The 19,533-nt window shown below is 44.6% G+C and overlaps 2 protein-coding genes across 2 annotated transcripts; both read right to left on the bottom strand.

Annotated features, from left to right (window-relative positions):
- Positions 1-117: 117 nt before the first annotated feature.
- Positions 118-11,547, bottom strand: LOC137605509 (uncharacterized). Its single transcript, XM_068330229.1, has 14 exons — positions 11,343-11,547; positions 10,980-11,165; positions 10,755-10,872; positions 9,432-9,595; positions 8,713-8,855; positions 8,485-8,644; positions 8,278-8,408; positions 7,506-8,193; positions 5,054-5,480; positions 4,800-4,975; positions 4,572-4,720; positions 4,343-4,493; positions 3,624-3,739; positions 118-2,547 (listed from the first exon to the last, which is right to left on the bottom strand). The coding sequence occupies exons 2-14, from the start codon at positions 11,026-11,028 to the stop codon at positions 1,888-1,890; spliced, it is 3,132 nt and encodes a 1,043-aa protein (XP_068186330.1). The 5' UTR covers positions 11,029-11,165; positions 11,343-11,547; the 3' UTR covers positions 118-1,887.
- Positions 11,548-14,236: 2,689 nt separating this feature from the next.
- Positions 14,237-18,234, bottom strand: LOC137605263 (exosomal polycystin-1-interacting protein-like). The gene is made up of 3 exons (XM_068329812.1): positions 18,047-18,234; positions 17,836-17,959; positions 14,237-16,079 (listed from the first exon to the last, which is right to left on the bottom strand). The coding sequence occupies exon 3, from the start codon at positions 16,026-16,028 to the stop codon at positions 15,315-15,317; it is 714 nt and encodes a 237-aa protein (XP_068185913.1). The 5' UTR covers positions 16,029-16,079; positions 17,836-17,959; positions 18,047-18,234; the 3' UTR covers positions 14,237-15,314.
- Positions 18,235-19,533: the final 1,299 nt, after the last annotated feature.

Raw genomic sequence — 19,533 nt, 5'->3', positions numbered from 1 at the left:
GAAGTCCCTCCCTGTGTTTCACCCTCTGAATCCTGCCTTTAGTTGCGTGGCCAGAGCGAGACCAGAGTGTGGAGGCTGCTGCTCCTCTACGTGAGTTTGTTTACTCTTTTCTTAAAAAACAACAACAACATGACAGTTTGTGTATCTTTATTTGCAGTGAAACCAATATACTGCATGTATAGAAGAGTATTGAGTCTTTACAGGAGATTTGCATGAGAGTAAATGTGTATTCCTTAAAGAATGTGTAACTTTAGATCATATTAATCGTAAATACTGTATGTAAACAAAATAAAAAATAAATAAACATGATGCTTTGTAACACTGATTTGTAATCTTTTAATCTGGCTCCTGTATTCGATATAATGTAACATAAAACAGCTCTGGCTTGTTGTTTGTTAAAAGGGCTGGGACACAATTCTAAAACTATTATATTTATTGACAGATTTATTGATTTATTTCCATAGTTTTTGCTCATGTTTTAGAGCCGTAAAAACATGTTATGTTTAATCAAAAATGGATCAAATTCGATCGATGTCGTCTTTCTTGTGGTTTTTTTTTCTTAAATGTTGGATTATTTTTTAAAAATTGAAGCAAACCAGGTGAAGTTGGATGTTTTTACAGCATCGCGATCAATCAGCCACTGACAGTATGGATATTGATAATTCAGATATCAATAACAAAAACCAAAAATCAGCTACTGTTAGATAAGAGCTAAGGTTAGGATCTCCTTAGCTAACACTGTTCATTAATGTCACACATTAAATCTAATTTAAACTCTCTTTATGATTGATCAGCAATTGGAAATATATTGGTAGTTAAACCCATAACCCCTTAGTGGCTGCTTGACTGTTAACATTAGCATTCTTCCTTTCTGAGCTAACATTACTGTTTTATGATAAAAAATAGCATATATAACATTTTGTTTGTTAAAGTTGTAAAATAATAAATCAAACAGTTTCTGTGACTGTTGTGATTTTTTGAGGTGTTGCTTTGTGACGTTAACAATAAACAGAATGGAAAAACAGGTTTTAGGTTCCATGATAATAAATGTACGAGAACATTACAGACCAGACTGGTTGGGAAGGACTCAGATGCTAATCAGGCTAACATTAGCTCACTTGGTCGATTTAAGGAAGACTTTATCTCCAGATTAATGTGATCATCAACTCTCCTCACGCTGAGGGGAAGTTGGGAGAGGTTTCGTCACCCGTTTCAGGAAGTTCATTACAAAACAGCCTTTTCCTTCACAACTGAGGAAGATGAGGAAAAATACGTTCACAGCAGTTCATCTGAAACATCCAGGACAATCTGTGACTCGTGATTCACCCTAATGATGGGGGTGTTGAAGCTAATCCTGTCTTGATTTTGTTTCCTGATGCTAAGCTAGCTAGCATATATGCATGAACTCTACTGCACCGACTCCCAACACGTGTTTCTGATTGGCTGCACATCAGGAAGACATTAAAGATAAACGTGGATAATTGTAACACGTGTGCAGGAAACAATAATTCACGTCTCCACACATTTGATTTCTACATTAGATGCTAAGCTAACAGCCATTTCAGGCCCACTATTTGACAAAGGTGAATGCATGAAAGTACAGAAATCAACAACCGCTGTACAGAGGCGGATTGTTAACTGGATTATGTTTTTGTTTCATCCTCATCTTCTTCAGTTGTTCAGATGAAGATCCTGAGTTTGACTGAGACGACATTGTGAACGAAATGGGGAGAACTCAGTGTCGACACAAACGCGATGGGAATGAATTCAGCAGCTGCCTGTTAGCTTAGCATCGGTTCATCTTTTATCACATAAACACAACTAAAAATAAAACATAAAAGATGTAAAAGTGCAGATTTTCCTGCTGGAAATGCAAGATTTCTATCATCAGTTCCGAAAAACATACGGATGGAGAATATATCCAGAGTTCTCCTCCTCTTCCTCCTCTACCTCAACAGCAGGTGAAAACATCTCTGATCCCCCCTCTTCTGTTTGTGTGGGCAGGACTGAAGCAGAGTCTGAAGCACAAGAACCATCATCATTTGGCTCCTCCCCCTCTTTCCCCTCCTCCTCCTCGTCCTTCCAGCCAAAGGTTAACGTGAGCAGGTTGACCTCCTTGTCGCCCCCGCCTCCCAACGCCTCCTCCTCTTCATCTGGCTTGATTCCTCCTCCTCCGGTCAAAGTGTCTGCAAGGGGTACTGATGCTCGGCGGTCAGACCCCCAGGGCGGGGTCTCGTTTGAAGGAGGCGGCGAATCGAACGAGTCTGACGTCTGATGGGAGGAGGGGCTTGTTGGGGGCTCAGGTAAGGGCAAGAAAGGAGATGAAGAGGGGGGCAAGAGCTGGTTGAGGTCCACCTTTATCGTATAATTCCCTCCTCCACTCCTCCCAGCGCTCCCATTCTCGCCCGGTTCATTCTCCTCTGTTAAAGTCCGGTCGTTCCACTTGTCACCTGAAGAGGGCGCCGTCGGCTCAACGCTCAGGAGGGTCGTCAGGGTCGTACAGGAAGGAGCGAGAACCAACATCCTGTCGACGTGATGGATGGACGTCTGAGACACAGAGACAAAGATGTTAGAGTCAATCAGCTGGAGAGACACCTGATCAGAACTGACCAAACAACGTCTAGATAGATAGATAGATTATAGATACATTATAGATAGAAAGATAAATAGATTATAGATAGATTACAGATAGAGGGTGGGGCCTTCGCTCTCTTTCTGACACACGATGTGGTTCTTATTCTCTCTCGAGTCTCATTTCAGAAACGATGAGGACTCCCCCCCCGACATTAGAAGAAACCCGCTAATAAAGGTTAATGGTAACTGACGCCCACACACGGAACAATTCTCCACTGCAGGAGTTGGAATAAAAACAACCAGCAGTCGTCTGAACGGTTCACACGACCGGTGGGAGTAAAAAAAACCCCCAAAATTGCACAAAATACAAAAAGGCCGTTCTCTACCGAACAGGAGAGGTAAGGAAATGTTTTTAGAGGAATCCCACAGGATGAGTCCCGATTCAAATCATATCCGTTATTCCCTGAAATGCCTAAACTCACAACTTTAAAGGAAGAGAAGATTTTCAACAACTTCCAAAATAAAACTGTTTTGAAGTGAATCTGAAACAGAAGTGGGTACATGTCATATCGGTTGGGGAGTGTTAAAAACATCCGGTTGAGTTGGATTCTTTAATTTTCCGTGTTTAGTGACTATACGACAGCTGAAGTTTCTTGTCAGCCTGAAGCAGAAATGGGGAGGATGCCACGACCACAGCGATGGAAAACAACACCCGCGTGCACAATGTGTGTGTTTCTGTTCTTCCGCCTGGACTGAAGTTTCCTGTCGATTTACTCAGAAAACATTGAGTTTGAACAGCTTCCTCTCAAACCGCAAATGTTTTGTTTTTTTACTGTTAACCAGCAATGGATGAACAAACAGAAGCATTAAAAAAACTAATAATATAATTATCTGCTTGGGTTTGACTTTTATTTCCTATTTGACTCAATGATTTTAAATCAATTATATTTATTTTATTTGGAGATTCATTCTGCGTCTTAATTTTTTTATGTTGCTATAAAAACTGTTTGAAACCGCAAACACATCATTTTTCCAACATTATTACTCACCAGTATGAACGGCAGCGGCCTCCTCCTCAGAGAGACGTAACCGGTAGCAACCAGCAGCGCCACGACGACCGGCCCAGAGAACACCAGCAGACACAGCAGGACCGACAGCAACACATCTGCAGAGACCATGTTTGAGTCACACACTGGAAACTTCTGAAACACCTCAGAAACTACTTATAGAATCATAAAACAAGCATAATTTATTCTGGAATAGATTATTTAAAATTTAAAATATTTAAAATAAGTAAAATCATTTTAATCCATTCCAGCCTGTAAAAAAAGCCCCAAACCCCTAAATTATGAAAAAAACAACATTTTTATCAACCAATAGAAACACAGACTTTACCTGTGTATATTTAATTATATATAAGTTACGTAAACAATGATAAGGAATGAAAAGAAACAAAAGTCAAGAACACACAAGCTACGTCTTTACTCCACTAATGAGAACGAGATCCGGTCTCACTGACGTTGTATCCATCGGCCAACATGTGGTAAAGAACGAGATCCGGTCTCACTGATGTTGCATCCATCCACCAACATGTGGTAAAGAACGAGATCCGGTCTCACTGACGTTGTATCCATCCACCAGCTAGTGTTGGTGTCCCAAATCTCGACTCATATCTCAAATAACTCGTTTATTGAGGTACTACTTTATAAATTTCTAACTGTGGACTATAAATAACTGTGAACTTCACTCTCAGACTGGTGACTCTTACCTTTGTGGTGGCCGGCAGCGGTGGAAGCGCACACAGGCTGGCTGTAGTTGGACTTCCTGTGCACCAGGATGCCTGAGAAGCGGACTGACACACAGGACCGTCTGCCAGGGGCCAGATTATCCAGAACCTCTCGTCTCATGAACTCGGTGACCTGATAACAACAGACAGACAGACGTGAGACGTGACACATGGATGTGCCGCAGGGTGGCGACCACATGGCGCTCCATACCCGGACGCTCTCCACGCCGTTGGTCTGGATCCGGAGATGGTAATGGAAGGACCTGTAGACGTCGCTGAGGTGCTCCAGGGGGGGCCGGAGGTCCACACACAGGTTCACGTCACACGACGTCACGGACAGAAGGGGCGGGTCCAAGTAGGCTGCATCCAATCAAAGAGAACGTTTGTTTGGGTCTCAAACCCATAACGAAAATCTTCAAAGCGATTGGGTCCTACTCACTGTCTCTGATTGGTTGAAACCCTGGATGGGTGTTCGGCGGGGACGTCCGCCCCTCCAGCACCGCCGTCACCTGCGTCAGGTACACCTGTGTCCGGTCGGAGAAGGCGTGTGTGAGGTTACACCGCGTCGGGTCCTCGACGTGTTCGCAGCCCGCCACAGGCACCCAGGAGGACGACCTGCAGGCCCAGAAGGGAGAGATGTAAACATTTTTAAAGTCAACAACAACAACAACAGTCTGACTGTAACATACTCACGCTGTGGTCGTCATGGCGACACGGTAGTGGACTCCTGAGGGAGTCCCAGGTCCTGGTTTCCATCCCAATATGTGGTTGAAGTAGCTGGAGTTCAGAGTCAGGTCGACCGGCCGGGGGAGTTCACTCATAGCTGGAGACAAAAGGGTTAAATGGCGTTCCTTATTCCAGGAAAGGAGTGTGATCCATTTACTGGGCGGGGCAACCCACAGGTAGAATATTCCAAAAATAGCTAGCAGCAAACCCAATTGTGAAAAACATCCCAAAAATTCTAAAAAAATTCTCACTTTAACTCTGAAAAACACACTCCTGGAGTGTTTGTGCTTGTGGCGCCTGATGATGACGTCACCAGCCCGCCCACTCACCTGCCGACACCTGAGGCAGCCAGGTGAGCATCCAAAGCAGAACAGCCATGTCATCCCAACCATCTCTGCCGATCACCGCGTCTCCATGGAAACGGTTTCACTTTCAGTATGAAGACACGAACCATAAATCTGGATTCACTGGATGCGACACGTCACGTGACTATCACCCGGTCTACCACGCTCGCGTTCTATGGCACCAGATGTCACCTGTTGGGTACAAAAACATCACTATTTTCACTAGTTTCTGACGTGTTTTGTCCGTTACTTTCGCTGTAAACAATCACTTCCGCTCACGTGCGAGTTTATCTCGTTTAAAACATTCACTTCTACGTCCGTTTCCTCGATTAACCGATCAGAAATCGATCGGAACTGCACCGATATCCGCCACATACCAACATAGCTAAACCAGAGCTTCAAACGAGACGCCCACACGCAGGGAACGACACAGCTAGACTAACGGGTTAGCATTGGTGTTGTCGGGATGTAAGATAAGCAGGAAGTTACAAATCAGGAGCTCGAGCGTGTTTTTCATTGGGTACCTGTTCTGAGGAGGGTTTCCCGGTGGTCCATTAGCCGCAGCGGTCCGCTCCTCTCCGCGGTGTGGTCCGGTCGCTGCCAGGGCTACTCCTGGTGCGTTCACGGAACTCACGTTGGAATGGGTTTTACCCTCTGGATGGCCGACGAACGCCGTCAAGGCTGAATATCAGTAGAGGTTTTCACACTGGAAAACGTGGAATCAGTATTAGATTGTAAACGAATATTTATAGCGATAATAATAAAACTTAAACTTGACATCCTAATGTTTTATTATAAAAGGTTTCTTGACATAACCTAGATTACTTTGACGTGTAATTCCATTTTCATTGAGGAAGAATTAAAAGAAAAATCAAGATCAACAAACATAAAAATTGATTCTACAACACTACAGATCTTACAGTGGCATGAAAACATGGGCATAAGTGTTCAAAACAGAGTAAAACAAATATATATATATAAAGATCTCATTATCGTTTACTTTCTGCTAATGGTTTTACTTTTTACGACTAACCCTGAAGGCAACACACTTCCCTGTTTGTGATAGGAAATCACGTGACGTAAAATAATTTGTAGAATCAAATTTTTGAACTCTGTAGAGTTTGTTCACTTGTATGAGAGGAATGGAGACAGGAATACGTACAGACTAAATGTGCTTGATATTATTATCATTACTACTACTATTATTATTATTATTATTATATCTTCTCACCTCCAGCATTAAAAGCAGATTCCTGGTCAAGTCTTATCTGATCGGGACAAAAATTACAAACTGCCTCAAATACGAATTCCTTTAGTTTAGCTGATTTCACAAAATATAAAATATCTTAGTAAAAACAATGATAAATAAGTTGAGAACAATTCTTGCTATTTAGACACACGGTGTCCCTATTTTTGGTTAAATCAATAATTTGTATGTATGACTTAAAAATCATACTAGATTTGTAAACACGTAATGAAACTATGAAGGATGAACAAAGAAAATTAAAGACACACCCGATAATTCATGCTCAGACGAGTTGTTCGTCTATTGAGATCAAATGAAGGGTGAACATGAGTGAATAGATTAATGGTGCAACAGCAATCTGATATTTCAAAAGAAAAGCCTTCAAGACGGCTATTTTATTATAAAATACTCCCAGTTTATTGTTTGAACCTGTTTACACACGGGCTAGCCTCATTCAAACGTTCTGACACTGAAACAAACTACAGGCTGGTTTGATTCATTCACAACGAGGTGTGGGGAAAATGTTCATGCGTGTACAGCAGGATTACTGCACAACCCCCCCCCCCCAGATTCTTCCTGACACGTCCCTTCATTAACTTAAAAAAATGATTGACTTCTTTTAGCTCCTTCAACAGTTCCACGAATGTTTGCCATGAGAAAACAAAGCACAGATGTCGCTGCAGACGACGTGACACGACGTGAATCAAGACTTTTATCCACATTTAAAAATTCAAGTTTGACTTTTCCTTCAATAAAAAAGTCTCTGTTGTGAATAAAATGAGATGAATGTGAACAAATAAACATTTACAATCACAGGAAAGTCATGTGTGTTTCATGTATCCAGAGAACTCCTCTTCCTCCTCCTCTTCCTCCTCCTCTTCCTCCTCCTCTTCCTCCTGTACTTCAGCACCTGTAAAGTCTAGTGTCTCCACAGCTGTCTGGTCACATGACGCTGTCTGGTCACATGACGCTGTCTGGTCACATGACTCCGTCTCTGAGTCTGTGTGCAGCAAACGCTCCACCTCCATCCACCTGCAGTTGTCTGCAGCGTCCTTCGTCTTCCGCTCCTCTTCCTCGTACTGAGTCAACGCTGTGAGGGTGAGTGACAGCAGGTCCACGTCGCCCCCGCTGTCCAACGCCACCTCCTCCGTCACATCCTCCTCTAGTCCCTTTTGAGCCTCCTCAGGGATCAAACAGCCCTCTGATTCTTCAGCTGACTCTTCATCCTCCTCTTCCTCCTCCACCCCCCCGGAGTCTCCTGACGGGATCGGCGTTCTGTTCCCCCATGCGTCGGTGGAGCCCCTGCAGGACGCTTCACCAGAGGACAGTTCTCTGGTTCTGTCCACGTAGACGGCAATCCCGCCCTCCTCTTCATCCTCCTCCTCCTCCAGGTCGGAGCCCTCGGTCTCAGGTGGGGGGTTCTGAGGTTTATTCTTCTTCGTCACCTCTGGAACGATGAAGACCAGGTCAGGAATCGTCTTCTCTGGCATCAGGATGAAGCCTCGGCTCAGGGCCGCCTGCAGTTCCCCAGGTGACAGGATAGGATAAGCTAAGCTAAGCTAAGCTAAAACAAGTTGAGATCAGACAGGTGTGTTTCCTACCACTGGTCCTCTGGGCAGAACTGCCTTCAGTTTACAGATGAATCCGGTTTGGTAGAGAAAACACACCAGCGCCGTCAGGACTCCCCCGACGACAATGGCCACGGCAACAACTGTACCTACAATAAGAGGCCCTGACGACACACACCATAATAGATCAGACAAGCTGGGTGTGTTTTATATCTTTACAGCTGTGTCGGCCGAGCTCACCTCTGCTCGTCTCCACGGCGCTGGTAAACACACACTTCCTGTCCGAGGGCGCGGTGTTCCTGTTCAGGCTGATCACGGGGTGAACCTGGACGCAGTACTCAGTGCCGTGCTGCAGGTTCCTCAGCGTGAAGGTCCTGTCGTCGGTGTCGTAGGTCATCTCCTGCAGGGCAGAAACATTAAATCCACTGGAGGCTGGGGGGAGAGTGAGACAGGAAGTGGACGTCTCACCTTTCCCTGGCGTTTCTGATAGACGACTCTGTAAAGAGGGAAATAGAACGAATGGATGTCGACTCCGGCCTTCGGCATTGAAACATTGATGTGGATGCAGGTTCCACATCCAACCAGGGAGAGATCCGGAGGATCTATTACAGCTTGGAACAAAAATAAATAAACAAATAAATTTAAGTTTGGGCCATTTTTGCTCCATGAGAAATGAAACAGAAGAAATATATAACATTTAAGGTCCAAAAAAGTAAGTCTGACACTGAAACAGGGTTTTCTCCTGTTGCTCAGCAGGAAAGCAAAATCGTGAAAGAGAAAATGAACAAATTTACGTGGTTTTTCAATAAACTCGAGACGATGAACACAAACGTTGAGGCTTCTTGGAGGCTTCGTGAAGCTCGCGTCGCTTCCCCTGCTGCATGAATCTACATCTACAGCTGGTTAACCACAACAACCACAACTGAGAGATTACGACTCAAAAAAAATCCCCGTCCACAAAATTTAACCAGAGATAGAGAGATAAAAAAATTACCACTGAAGTGTTAAAATCAGATAAACTTAATTTAATTTACTCGATCATGTTAAAAAAAATAATTTAAACAGACCATATGTGACTAAAGTGTTACTGCATTCACCTGGAGGTTGGTTTTAGCGCGTTGTCATGGCACAAAAAACAACACAAAAAAACCAAGTACCCAAATCCACCTGGGTCCGTGTATACCTACTGTCTGTGTAAGGTGTGAACCGGACCGTGGAGGGGTCTGAGGTCAGGGTCCGGTTGTAGAACGCCTGGACCATCAGGAGGAACTCCTCAGTGGGGGGAGAGAGGCTCAGCTTCATCGACGTCGTGCGAGACTTAAATAAACGTTTCTGTTTTCTTCCCTCCTTCCTGTATGGGGAAAAAAATCAGATTTATTAATGTTTTCTCTTTGTATCGTTGATAATTAAGAAGATGTTATGAGGTCATTTGTGTTTTATTTTTTGATTGGTCACAAATGAAATAAAAGGCGAACATCTCGATCTGGAAGTGAAACTCAAACTGGTTCAAAGCGATGTTTTTCTTAGGAGCGGCTGAACACCTCCGCAAAAAACTGTCACGGTCAAAGAAAGAAGAGTTGAAGCAGAGGAAAAGTTCTCTGCCCTCAGATATTACATCAACTCCGGGGCCAGAATGCAGCACAGATCGAACAGGACAGACATGCATATGGAAGAACACACATGTACACACAAAAAACGTCCGGAAAACTTTAACCCATCAGTCTGGAGGTAGGTGTGTGTGTGTGTGTGTGTGTGTGTGTGTGTGTGAGTTCAAACCCTCCTTACATTCTCCACCACTTCCTCTACTGAGGCTTCAAGGGTTGAAAATAGTGACCGAAAGTCACAGCGTCCTAAATTCCTATCCAGCGGGGCAACTTGAATGCATCGTCTTCCTCATCTTACTTTCATATCCTGTCGTCTCTCAGATGTCTCCTAAACGGGTCGCTATAAAGTCTGAGGACGCGTTTCATTTAACAAAACACATCTTCTTCTGAAGAATCAGGACTTCATCATCATGACTGTTTGTTTGTTTGTTTGTTTGTGTGGATTTTGAGCCAATCAGGAGATGAAGGCTGATCCGTGTGAAGATGGAAATTGTCTGATTTTTTAAAAATGTTCCTCAATATTCTGCACTTTTTCAATCACTCTACAGATACAAAATATTAGAAAAGGAGTCAATCTAAATGGGAAAAACCAGGAATGTAAACTCAAGCCGTTCCATTAGCGTCCACATTTGTGCAGGAATCCAAATCATAATCCAGATTCAGGAAATTAAACCAATAAAATCTGCTGTAAATGATTTATAAAGGGATCATGAATGTTTTTTTCAGCTGTGTTAATGTTTTGCAGTAATACAGACAATGCTTGGTCGTTAACACCAAATACGTTTATGACGTTCTCTTTAACGCCAGGAAACTCTGAGTAAAGTGACATCTACGCGGCAGAATGTAATGGGGTATTTTCCTACCATCAGGGCAGGAAATGAGGAAATGACATCACACAGAAATCACCTGAACACTTTGTAGCGCGTTCCTGCCGGGGTTCCGGGGCCCGGGGCCCAGTGCAAGACGTGGTGGAAGTTGACGGAGTAGACAGTAACGTTGATGGGAGCAGGGAGGGAACCTAGAGCTGCCAGATAAGAGAGGAAGGCGATGCAGGTGCAAAGACTGTTTGGTCGCCATGGACACAGAGACACAACTGCACATTCTACTCAGTGTTGACCTTGTAATACTCACCAGAATTGAGCAGCAACACCAGATAAGAAACGAGGGGCAGACAGTTCATCCTTTTCTACTCATGAGGCGCAGGAATATGTGTGTGTGTGTGTGTGTGTGTGTGTGTGTGTGTGTGTGTGTGTGTGTGTGTGTGTGTGTGTGTGTGTGTGTGTGCTCGTCTCCATCTATAGACTGGATCATCAGTGCCTGAAAACAAATAAAAAACATCCAGACAAATTAATATGAAAGAGTTTGTTCATTTAAAACTACGCATTGTTTTCATTTTTCATTCATAATATATTTTATCCACTACACTTCCGTTTAAGTCCAAGTGATTAAATGAGTTACATTACATTCATATAGATATCAATAAGTAATAATCACCAGTCCAGTTTGTTTTCTAATCGGGTCGATCTGACGTCACTCGGCGTTCAGCCTGAAATAAATTCAATTACCGGAAACTTAAAATGACATTAAAAGAAAACAAAATCTCTCGTTATCAACAATTACGTTACTCTAACCCTTTATACAGATATAAAGTGGCGGTAGCTCACAGCTAAGCTAACAGTTGTCCGTCGTGACGTCAGTAACTTACCGACAACTTGCTCGCGACTGACCAAAAGACAGAAAAGTGTTTTCCTTTATTCCGTCGTCTCCCCCTGACGTCATGACGTCCTGACGAGTTCTACGTGAAGCTACGCGGAAGTATACAACTACTTCCGGTGCTTCAAAATAAAAGACTGACGAAAGATTACGCCTCAGGCGTAAATGTTGTGTCTCTGGACCTTTTAAAATCACAATAAATCATGTAAAAATAAGGAGAAAGGTAAACAAAGTGAATGAAAATTATTTACAACGTACGCTGTATGTGCGAGTGGCTATTCAAATAATACATATGAAATTAATGAACATTAAATGTCGAATATTCAATTAGTTCATATAAAAACATTTAAAGGAAATATCATCTTTTGTATTAAAAGTAATCCCAAGTTATTAAATCAATTAACCACAAAAACACGCTACTTAAAGTTAACTTCTTAAATTGAACTTTATATAGGAATTTACATGCACGGTTAGAAAAATTAACCAATTTAAAAAATTTTTAATTTTTCGTGTGTAATACTTGATTGTAAGTAATACAGTACATTGTAAATCTTTTTTTTTTAACCGATATTGAAATCCCTTTTATTTTTTTTAAAACAACCATGTATTTCCGGTCTGGGAGCGCTTTCCCAACGTCACCGGGTGTTTTCCAGACTGAGTTGTGATTCTATCTGTTCACCAGAGGGCAATGAAAGAAAAGAAAATGTGTTCCTTCACATAAACTACTTATAGTCCCTGCAATATTCCCACGAAGACTCCAGAGTGACCTGTCATTAAAGAATTATCATTTAAAATATTATTTACCGTCATTTAAACTATGTTATTAAAGCTGTTCACAGTGCAGAATGTATAAAGACATTCACACATCCAAGAGATTGGACATTTGGAATTTGCAAACTGTAACTTGAGAATTGTGAACAGAAAAGATCATGTTAATGGAAATAATCCACAAAACCTTTCCTCAAAAACACATTTTATTACCTCAGATTTTTAGAGGAACACAGTTTGTGGATAATCCACGTCGTCTTTTCATGTTAAACAATAAACTCAAGAGAACTTCTGAACGTCCAAAGTTATTTTCAAACATCTGTTCAATCAACAGTAGATCAGTCACCAACATGTGATAGGGTTTTTAAATCTAGATCTGCAGTGACATCATCTTTGGACTCACAGCCACAGAATCAGAACAAATGAGTGTTTAGGACGGGAACGTCTGCTGATGGAAGGACGGAAGATGGTTTGTTGAGGAGAGAGGAGAAGGAAAGGAAAGGAGGTCCAGGCTCGGACTCTAGAATTCCGTATGGATTTCACGTAGAGGCGTTTTAAACGATCCCACCTGACGACCATTAGAAGGTGGATTGTGGAGACGTGAAATCATCCCTGGAGCAGATGGGAGGATGAAGATCCGGTCGGTTCCTGGGTGTGATGTTGGCCTGAGGAGGATTCAGACGAGTAGATCTTACTCTGACTGCAGCAAACTCCCTTTAATAATGATAATAATAATAATACAAAAGCTTCCTCCAGGTGGATTAAAGTATGGATAGACAGCTGGTGATCATCTTCAGGTTTAACTCTGACAACAACAGACATCGTTTCATCTCCAGGGGATTCGTTCAGAGCTAATTGAAACATATTTGGAGTTAAATGCATGAGGTTCTCCTGGTCCAGGAGTCACGTGATCAGGGCCAGCCTATCCCGTGCGACCTCTGGAAGCGATGACATCATGGGGGAAAGAGGGATTGGCTCTGAGGCCTGGTTTGGTGGACTTTCAGCAAAGTCACGCAACCCGAGTCCTGCAGGATGACTTCACAGCCTGTCGAAGGTTCCTGCAGCAGATTGGCTCTGCTGACAGTTTACACAACAACACATGTCACACACAACCTAAACACACGCTGTGTGTGTGTGTGTGTGTCGATGGATCCCATCATCTGACCTCAATCAGATTCTTTAGGGCGATAAGCACAATGTGCAAGAGGGAGATAAATACAAGCATATGTTCTCACACACACACAGAGACACACCCATAGGCCTACACAGCCTCCAAATGCACACAGACACACACATAGACACGCACACACCCACACACCCACACACACACACACACAGACACGCTGGAACAGAAGTGCTGGCCGCGGGTCGAGTTTGTGGGAGCAGATTTACCGAAGCCTCTCACAGGATATGAGCTGGAACCGGAGAGTCGGAACAGCTTCAGCTTCAGCTTCAGCTCCGTTTCTCCCCACCAGGAACGCTCAAAAGCTCAAGGAGACAAACAGAACGAAGCATCGGCCTCCTGCTTCATTCTGGGAACCCCTCCTCTCCCTCCCGACCCCCCCTAGCCCACAGCGGCCTCCGGGATCCGAACCCGTGGACCAGCGTAACCCGCTCCCTTGTTTTCTTAGACCATCTGCTCTGGACGGGCCCAGCTGGGGCCGGCGGCGCCCCTCCGTTAACTCCACCCACCGCCGACTATTACGCTCTTTGTTCTTCGTCCCCCCCCCCACAGGACCTCCGTCTCCACGGCGATTTCAACATGTTGGGCCACATGTTGCTCTTTTGACACGCGTTACGCAACACGGCCCGGATTCAACCCGTCTGTTGTCTGAGAGGAACGAAACCGCCGCCGGCGAGGGAACGGATTCATGACACGATGAAGAGGAGACTGATGTCATCAAAGATTAGAAATAAAAAGATATTTATGAGAGCAGTTTGGTTTGGTTTTGTCCTTTCCAGGCCGCCGTAGGAACACGACGTGCTTCTCCCAGAATCCTTGAACGAAGTTCCAACACTTTCATTTCCATGAGATTTTCATGAAAAATTGGGACGTATTTTTTCATCAGAAACAGAAAACAGAATTAAATCCCATCCGTCAGGAGACTCAGGAGTCTTTGATTGAGAGGCCTTCATACAGAAGTCCTGCATCCGGTTAAAAATAAATACAAATCCATGTTAACGTGTTAAAGTTCCTCACACTCACATCTGCAGACTCCTGGAACCACCTCCTGATTAAAGTGCTTCGTTTCTGAGTCCATTATTGCTCAGAAATCCTTCTTCCCCCCAAATCAATCCTCATTTTTATTGACAGTTTCTGTCTGATCAGTTCAGGGTCGTAGGAAATTAGAATACTTAGTTGGACTATCGAAAAAAAAAAAAGAACATTTGAACTGCAGGGATCTGTTCAAACTCAGTTTAAGTGCAAATAAATAAAACAGGTTGTTTATTCTGCTGTACAAAGCCAAAGTGCAGTATCTGCAAAAAGACCACAATGAAATTTAAAAAAAAAACTTTAGCATCAATTAAAAAAACACACAAGAGAAGAAAATGGAACTTGAAATCGGGGTAAAACATTTTGCAGATACTCCTCTTAGTTTTGTAATCAGTAATCTGAGCTAATCAGTAATTATGGTCAATACAGGGTTTAGTTTTGGAGATTAAATAAAAATTCAAGTATCGGTCTGCCGTCGGCCACAGGGTCACACTGGAGCTATTTCTGAAGCCTGCAGGCAAGGGTGTTACCCTGAATCTGGGTGGAAGGGTGGGGCAGTTACCGAGAGGGAGGAAATGTTTGGGGCGGATCCAGAAAAAACTTCCCGCATTTTTATCAATTATATAAAAAAAAGAAGAAAAAATAAAGGATATGCCAGATTTTCGGTTGTCGGGTAAAACTGGACTTTGGATCGTCAGAATAAACACACGCATGTAAAATACACACGTCAACACACACAACACACACGCAACCCCATCCTCATCCTCATGTCAGTAGATGAAGGTGAAGAGGACGGGCTCTGCTGCTCCTGGGGGGTCATCGGGAGAAGCAGGAGGTGTCAAATCCAGGAGGGGCAAACCCAGGTGGGGGAGGTTCTGGTGGAGGGTGTGGGCGGTGGGTCCCACCAGGGTGTAGGCCTTCAGGGGGGAGACACCACTGAGAACCGCCAGATCCAGAAGCGTGACGTGGAGGGAAGGGGGGGCGCCGCAGGTGAGGGCTTCTAGCTGTGCTGCCACCCCTACAGAGGGGGTGATTGTCATTTCCTGGTGGGGGTAGGTGGCCCCCGGCGCTGTGCTGTGGATCCTGAGGGTCCTCAGCCCCAGGAGGGCCACGTTCTCGCCGTCCATGGGGGGTAACCCACAGAAGGACAGGTGCAGGTGCCCCACCCTACTCCCGTTCAGCAGCTCCTGCAGCACCCAGCGCTCCTTCACCCACACGGTCAGCCGCTCATGCCCCCCGAGGCCAGCAGGGGGCAGGGCGGAGCGTGGGACGGTGTGGCATCGGCACAGCGCGTTGGCCAGGGCCTCGTCGCACCCCCGCACCGGCGCCGGGCAGCTGCAGTTCCGCAGGTGGTGGGTGGGGGCGCCGCTGTCGAACAGCAGCGCCACGTCGGCGGCCACCGGGGCGACGGGGGTCAGGAGGAACAGCAACCACAGTGACCATGGCAACGGAGCGGAGGAGACGGTGTTGTGATGCATCTCCATGGAGATCCGACGGGCTACATCTTCACCGGGGGGAGGGTCGGGGTCGGGCAGCTGTGGACAGAACAGAGAGAAAGAGTCACATCCCTGGACGTGAGCTCACCCCCCCATGACTCACTCTGACTCGCACCATCACACACCACCAGAGTCCTCCTCTGCGCTGGTGTTTCTATATGTGGAGCCCAGATTGAGCTGAACAGACGGTTGAATCCAGCGTTTTATTTCCAGTCCTCTCTCTCCCCCTCATAATTGAGCCACTTACCCCCCCCTCCCCCACTCCATCTACTTTTACAGGGGGAGGGGTCCCTCCAGGCCCCAGGGCTACCGGGGGCTCCTGCTGCGGTTACAGAGGCAGGTTGTGGATTAATGAAACACTGGCTCCTTTATGTCGTCCTTCCAGACCCGACTGAGCGAGCCCAGAGTTTTTTTTTTATTTTTCCATCTCAAGTGGGTCTGGAAAGAAAAACACACGTGATGCTTTTCGCTGCCGACGGCGACCCATTTTTAAAATTTGAAGTCATTTCCTCCTCCTCCGATTTGATGAATCCAACAAATGGAGCTCTGGAATCCTCCAGGTGTTTGCTTTCCCACCGCAGAAGGGAAGCTGGAAGAGGCTCCGCCCACTTCTAGTTGATGAATACGACTGTTTTCATTTTAAAAGATGCAAACTTCAGTAGAGGTCTGAATCCTGTCAAATCCTAACAAAATCTACTGACCCACTTTTTCGGTCGATGCGGTTTCGGAATATTTGCGCTTCGGTGCGACATAAAGTCAGACTTCACAAAGTCTGGATTATGGAATCTCCCAAAGAGATTAAATAAATCCACATGTCACCAAAAGTTCTCCCTCTTTAACCCCCTCTTATTTTGATCCGTGGACGTTTTAAACATCATCTATAAATAACGCGGTCCGGCTGGCTGGGGCTGTTTACAGGCCGTCGTCTCCACCTAATATTACTCATGCTCTCTCCAGCTGTCCCGGCGTCTGGCTCACCCACTCATTACATCGCTGACTTCTCCCTTCCCGTTGGTCGTCGCTCCTCCTCCTCCTCCCTCCCTCTCTCCTGGCCTCTCCTCTTCCTCTCTTGCCTTCATCTTCATCTCCATCTCTCTAATCCGGGTACGAGTTGCTCCAGCTGCAGCGCCGGATGCTGGGAGGGTGGGTGAAGGATGGAAACACATTCCACAGAACTGGAACTCAGTGTTCTGTTAGCGTGAATCTAATTCTCTCATTTGAGCTCCGTCTCCTTCTGATCTTTTGTGTACGGAGTGATGGAAGGAGAGAGTAGCACGTTTCTGTGACATCATCCACCACCGTCGCCACCCACCCTAAACCCACCTTCAGTTGGTGCTGATTTAAAACTGATATTTTACTCTCTGATCAAAGATTATAAAGACTGATGAAGTCAGTTTCCATTCTGTTCCTGTGTTTTACATCACGTAGCTTTAGCTTTAGCTCAGCTGAGATGCTTCTTGATCTCAGATGTGCTTCTCTGGTGGGTAGACGTTCAGAACAAAACAGCAGATATTTAACCGATGACATAAATCTTATTATCTAATTTTAGTCTCCCTTCTCTTTCACTCTGAGTTCTGCCCAAACAGGGACTTCATGGTGCATTCAAGTGCAGCCCGTAAACTCAGAAACACATCCACTTTTTCCATGTGGCCACTCAAGCTGAACGTTTCAGACTTAAGTCACACGTTTCCTCCTCGTCAAATTTCCACTTCTCTCTTTCCAAACACACACTTTTCCACATGTGTTCCCATCATGCAGCCGTGTCTCAGCACACGCGTGTCTTTTCTCTACATACGTGGACGGATCAGGGCCTCCTGAGGTGACATGCTGCTGGTTCCAGGACAGTCGGTGCAGCTTCCTCGTGCGGCGGCGGCTTCGGCTTCCACATGTGTCTGCCGGTCGGCTGGAAAACCTCATGTCTGACAGCAGGAGAGAGAGAGAGAGAGGATGGAGGGATGAGAGAGAGGGGGGGGGGTGGAGGAGGAGGAAGAGGAGAGAGGTCTTACTGTCTGGAGCCTGACGGGATGCATGTCTGTTCGGCTGTGGCCGCATGGCAAACGCTCTGGGCTCTTCTCATCTTTTTCCCCATTCCCTCACTCCTTGGCTCTCTCCTCCTATTTCTGGACCCGCCTCTCGTTTTCCTAAGCTTTTTTTATTTTTATTTTTTCCCACCACACAGAACGGAAGTGTGTGCTGCCATCCTGTGGTGCACCGCTCCAGAAGCACGTCCAGGACGCCGTCAGGGCCTGAAGCACAACAAACAAACAAACAAACAAAAACAAACAAAGCAGAAAGAGGAGAAAATGTTTGTAATTTTTAAGCTGGGCTTCCAAAATGTTGGACAAGGTGAAAGGTCATCCAATCAACAGCTGGAATGTGTGTGTGTGTGTGTGTGTGTGTATGTCCTATAATTTTTGTGTGTTCTATTTTTTGTTGTTCAAGCCTTACCTTCATCTGTTTTTTGAAACATGTTGACCACGTGATGTCACGCTGTTGCTGCAGCTGTTTTATTTTTGTCCTGTAGCGCCTCCAAGCGGCAGAACCGTGTATAACACTATTAAATACATCTAACAAAGAAAAGGGTTTTTCTGTCAGTTTTAAAACTTCAGATCCAGTTCAGACTGGAAGAGATTAAAGAGATTAACTTTACCTCCTTCCCACCAGAAGGGGGCGACAAAACTAAAGCTACCAGCAGGAGAACACAGCTAATTGGATTCCACTGGAACCCTGAAAACTCAGTGGATTGTTGGCTGTACTGGAGGAAACTGGTTATTAAAGTATTATTAATGATTCTTGATAATAATTATTCATCATCCCCAAAACTTGCGACTGTTGTCATTGTGAACATGTGATGACTGCAGTCAGAATTAAATTGATGCAAATCAAAGTGTCTCCATGTGTAACACAGTCAAGCTGCATATGTTTGAATTTATGCTAAATAGATATTCTATATATGCATGTGTTGTTTTTCCTAGTGGTCTGATTTTTCAGCTGCACAGCCAGTTTTTCTTTCCAACAATCGTTCTCTCCAGGACTATTTCATAGCTATAAAACCATCTTATTATACAGACATGCATCTGTATTGCAGATGGATAACTCTTGTAGTCAGAATAAGTGCACAAGTCTCCTCCTGCAGCTACAGCTGTGACACAGAAAAACACATCACTTATAAAATTTCAATATTATTTGTGAAAATATGAAATTATGAAAACGTTTGACTCATCAAAGGCCCCTGGAGGCTATGAAAAATAAATCTGTTCCACGCAGTTCCATTGAAATATTAATTAAATGTTTTTTCCATTGGTAGTCCTGAAGTTAAATGTAATATCTTCCAGGTTTGGCTTTTATTTGGGGAAAAATATTAGAATAAACTCACAAATGTTAGTTGATGTGTTAATAACAGATATCCCCTCTGGATGTGGCCCCCAGTGGAAACAGTTTGGCTCCCGTCTGTTCACAAGCGTTCGCTGTAGTTTTTATGTAGTCCCGGCTG

The sequence above is a fragment of the Antennarius striatus genome, chromosome 12, assembly GCF_040054535.1.
Source record: "Antennarius striatus isolate MH-2024 chromosome 12, ASM4005453v1, whole genome shotgun sequence".
NCBI lineage: Eukaryota > Metazoa > Chordata > Actinopteri > Lophiiformes > Antennariidae > Antennarius > Antennarius striatus.
Note: the sequence above shows the minus strand (reverse complement) of the source record. Positions and strands in the feature narration are given on the sequence as shown.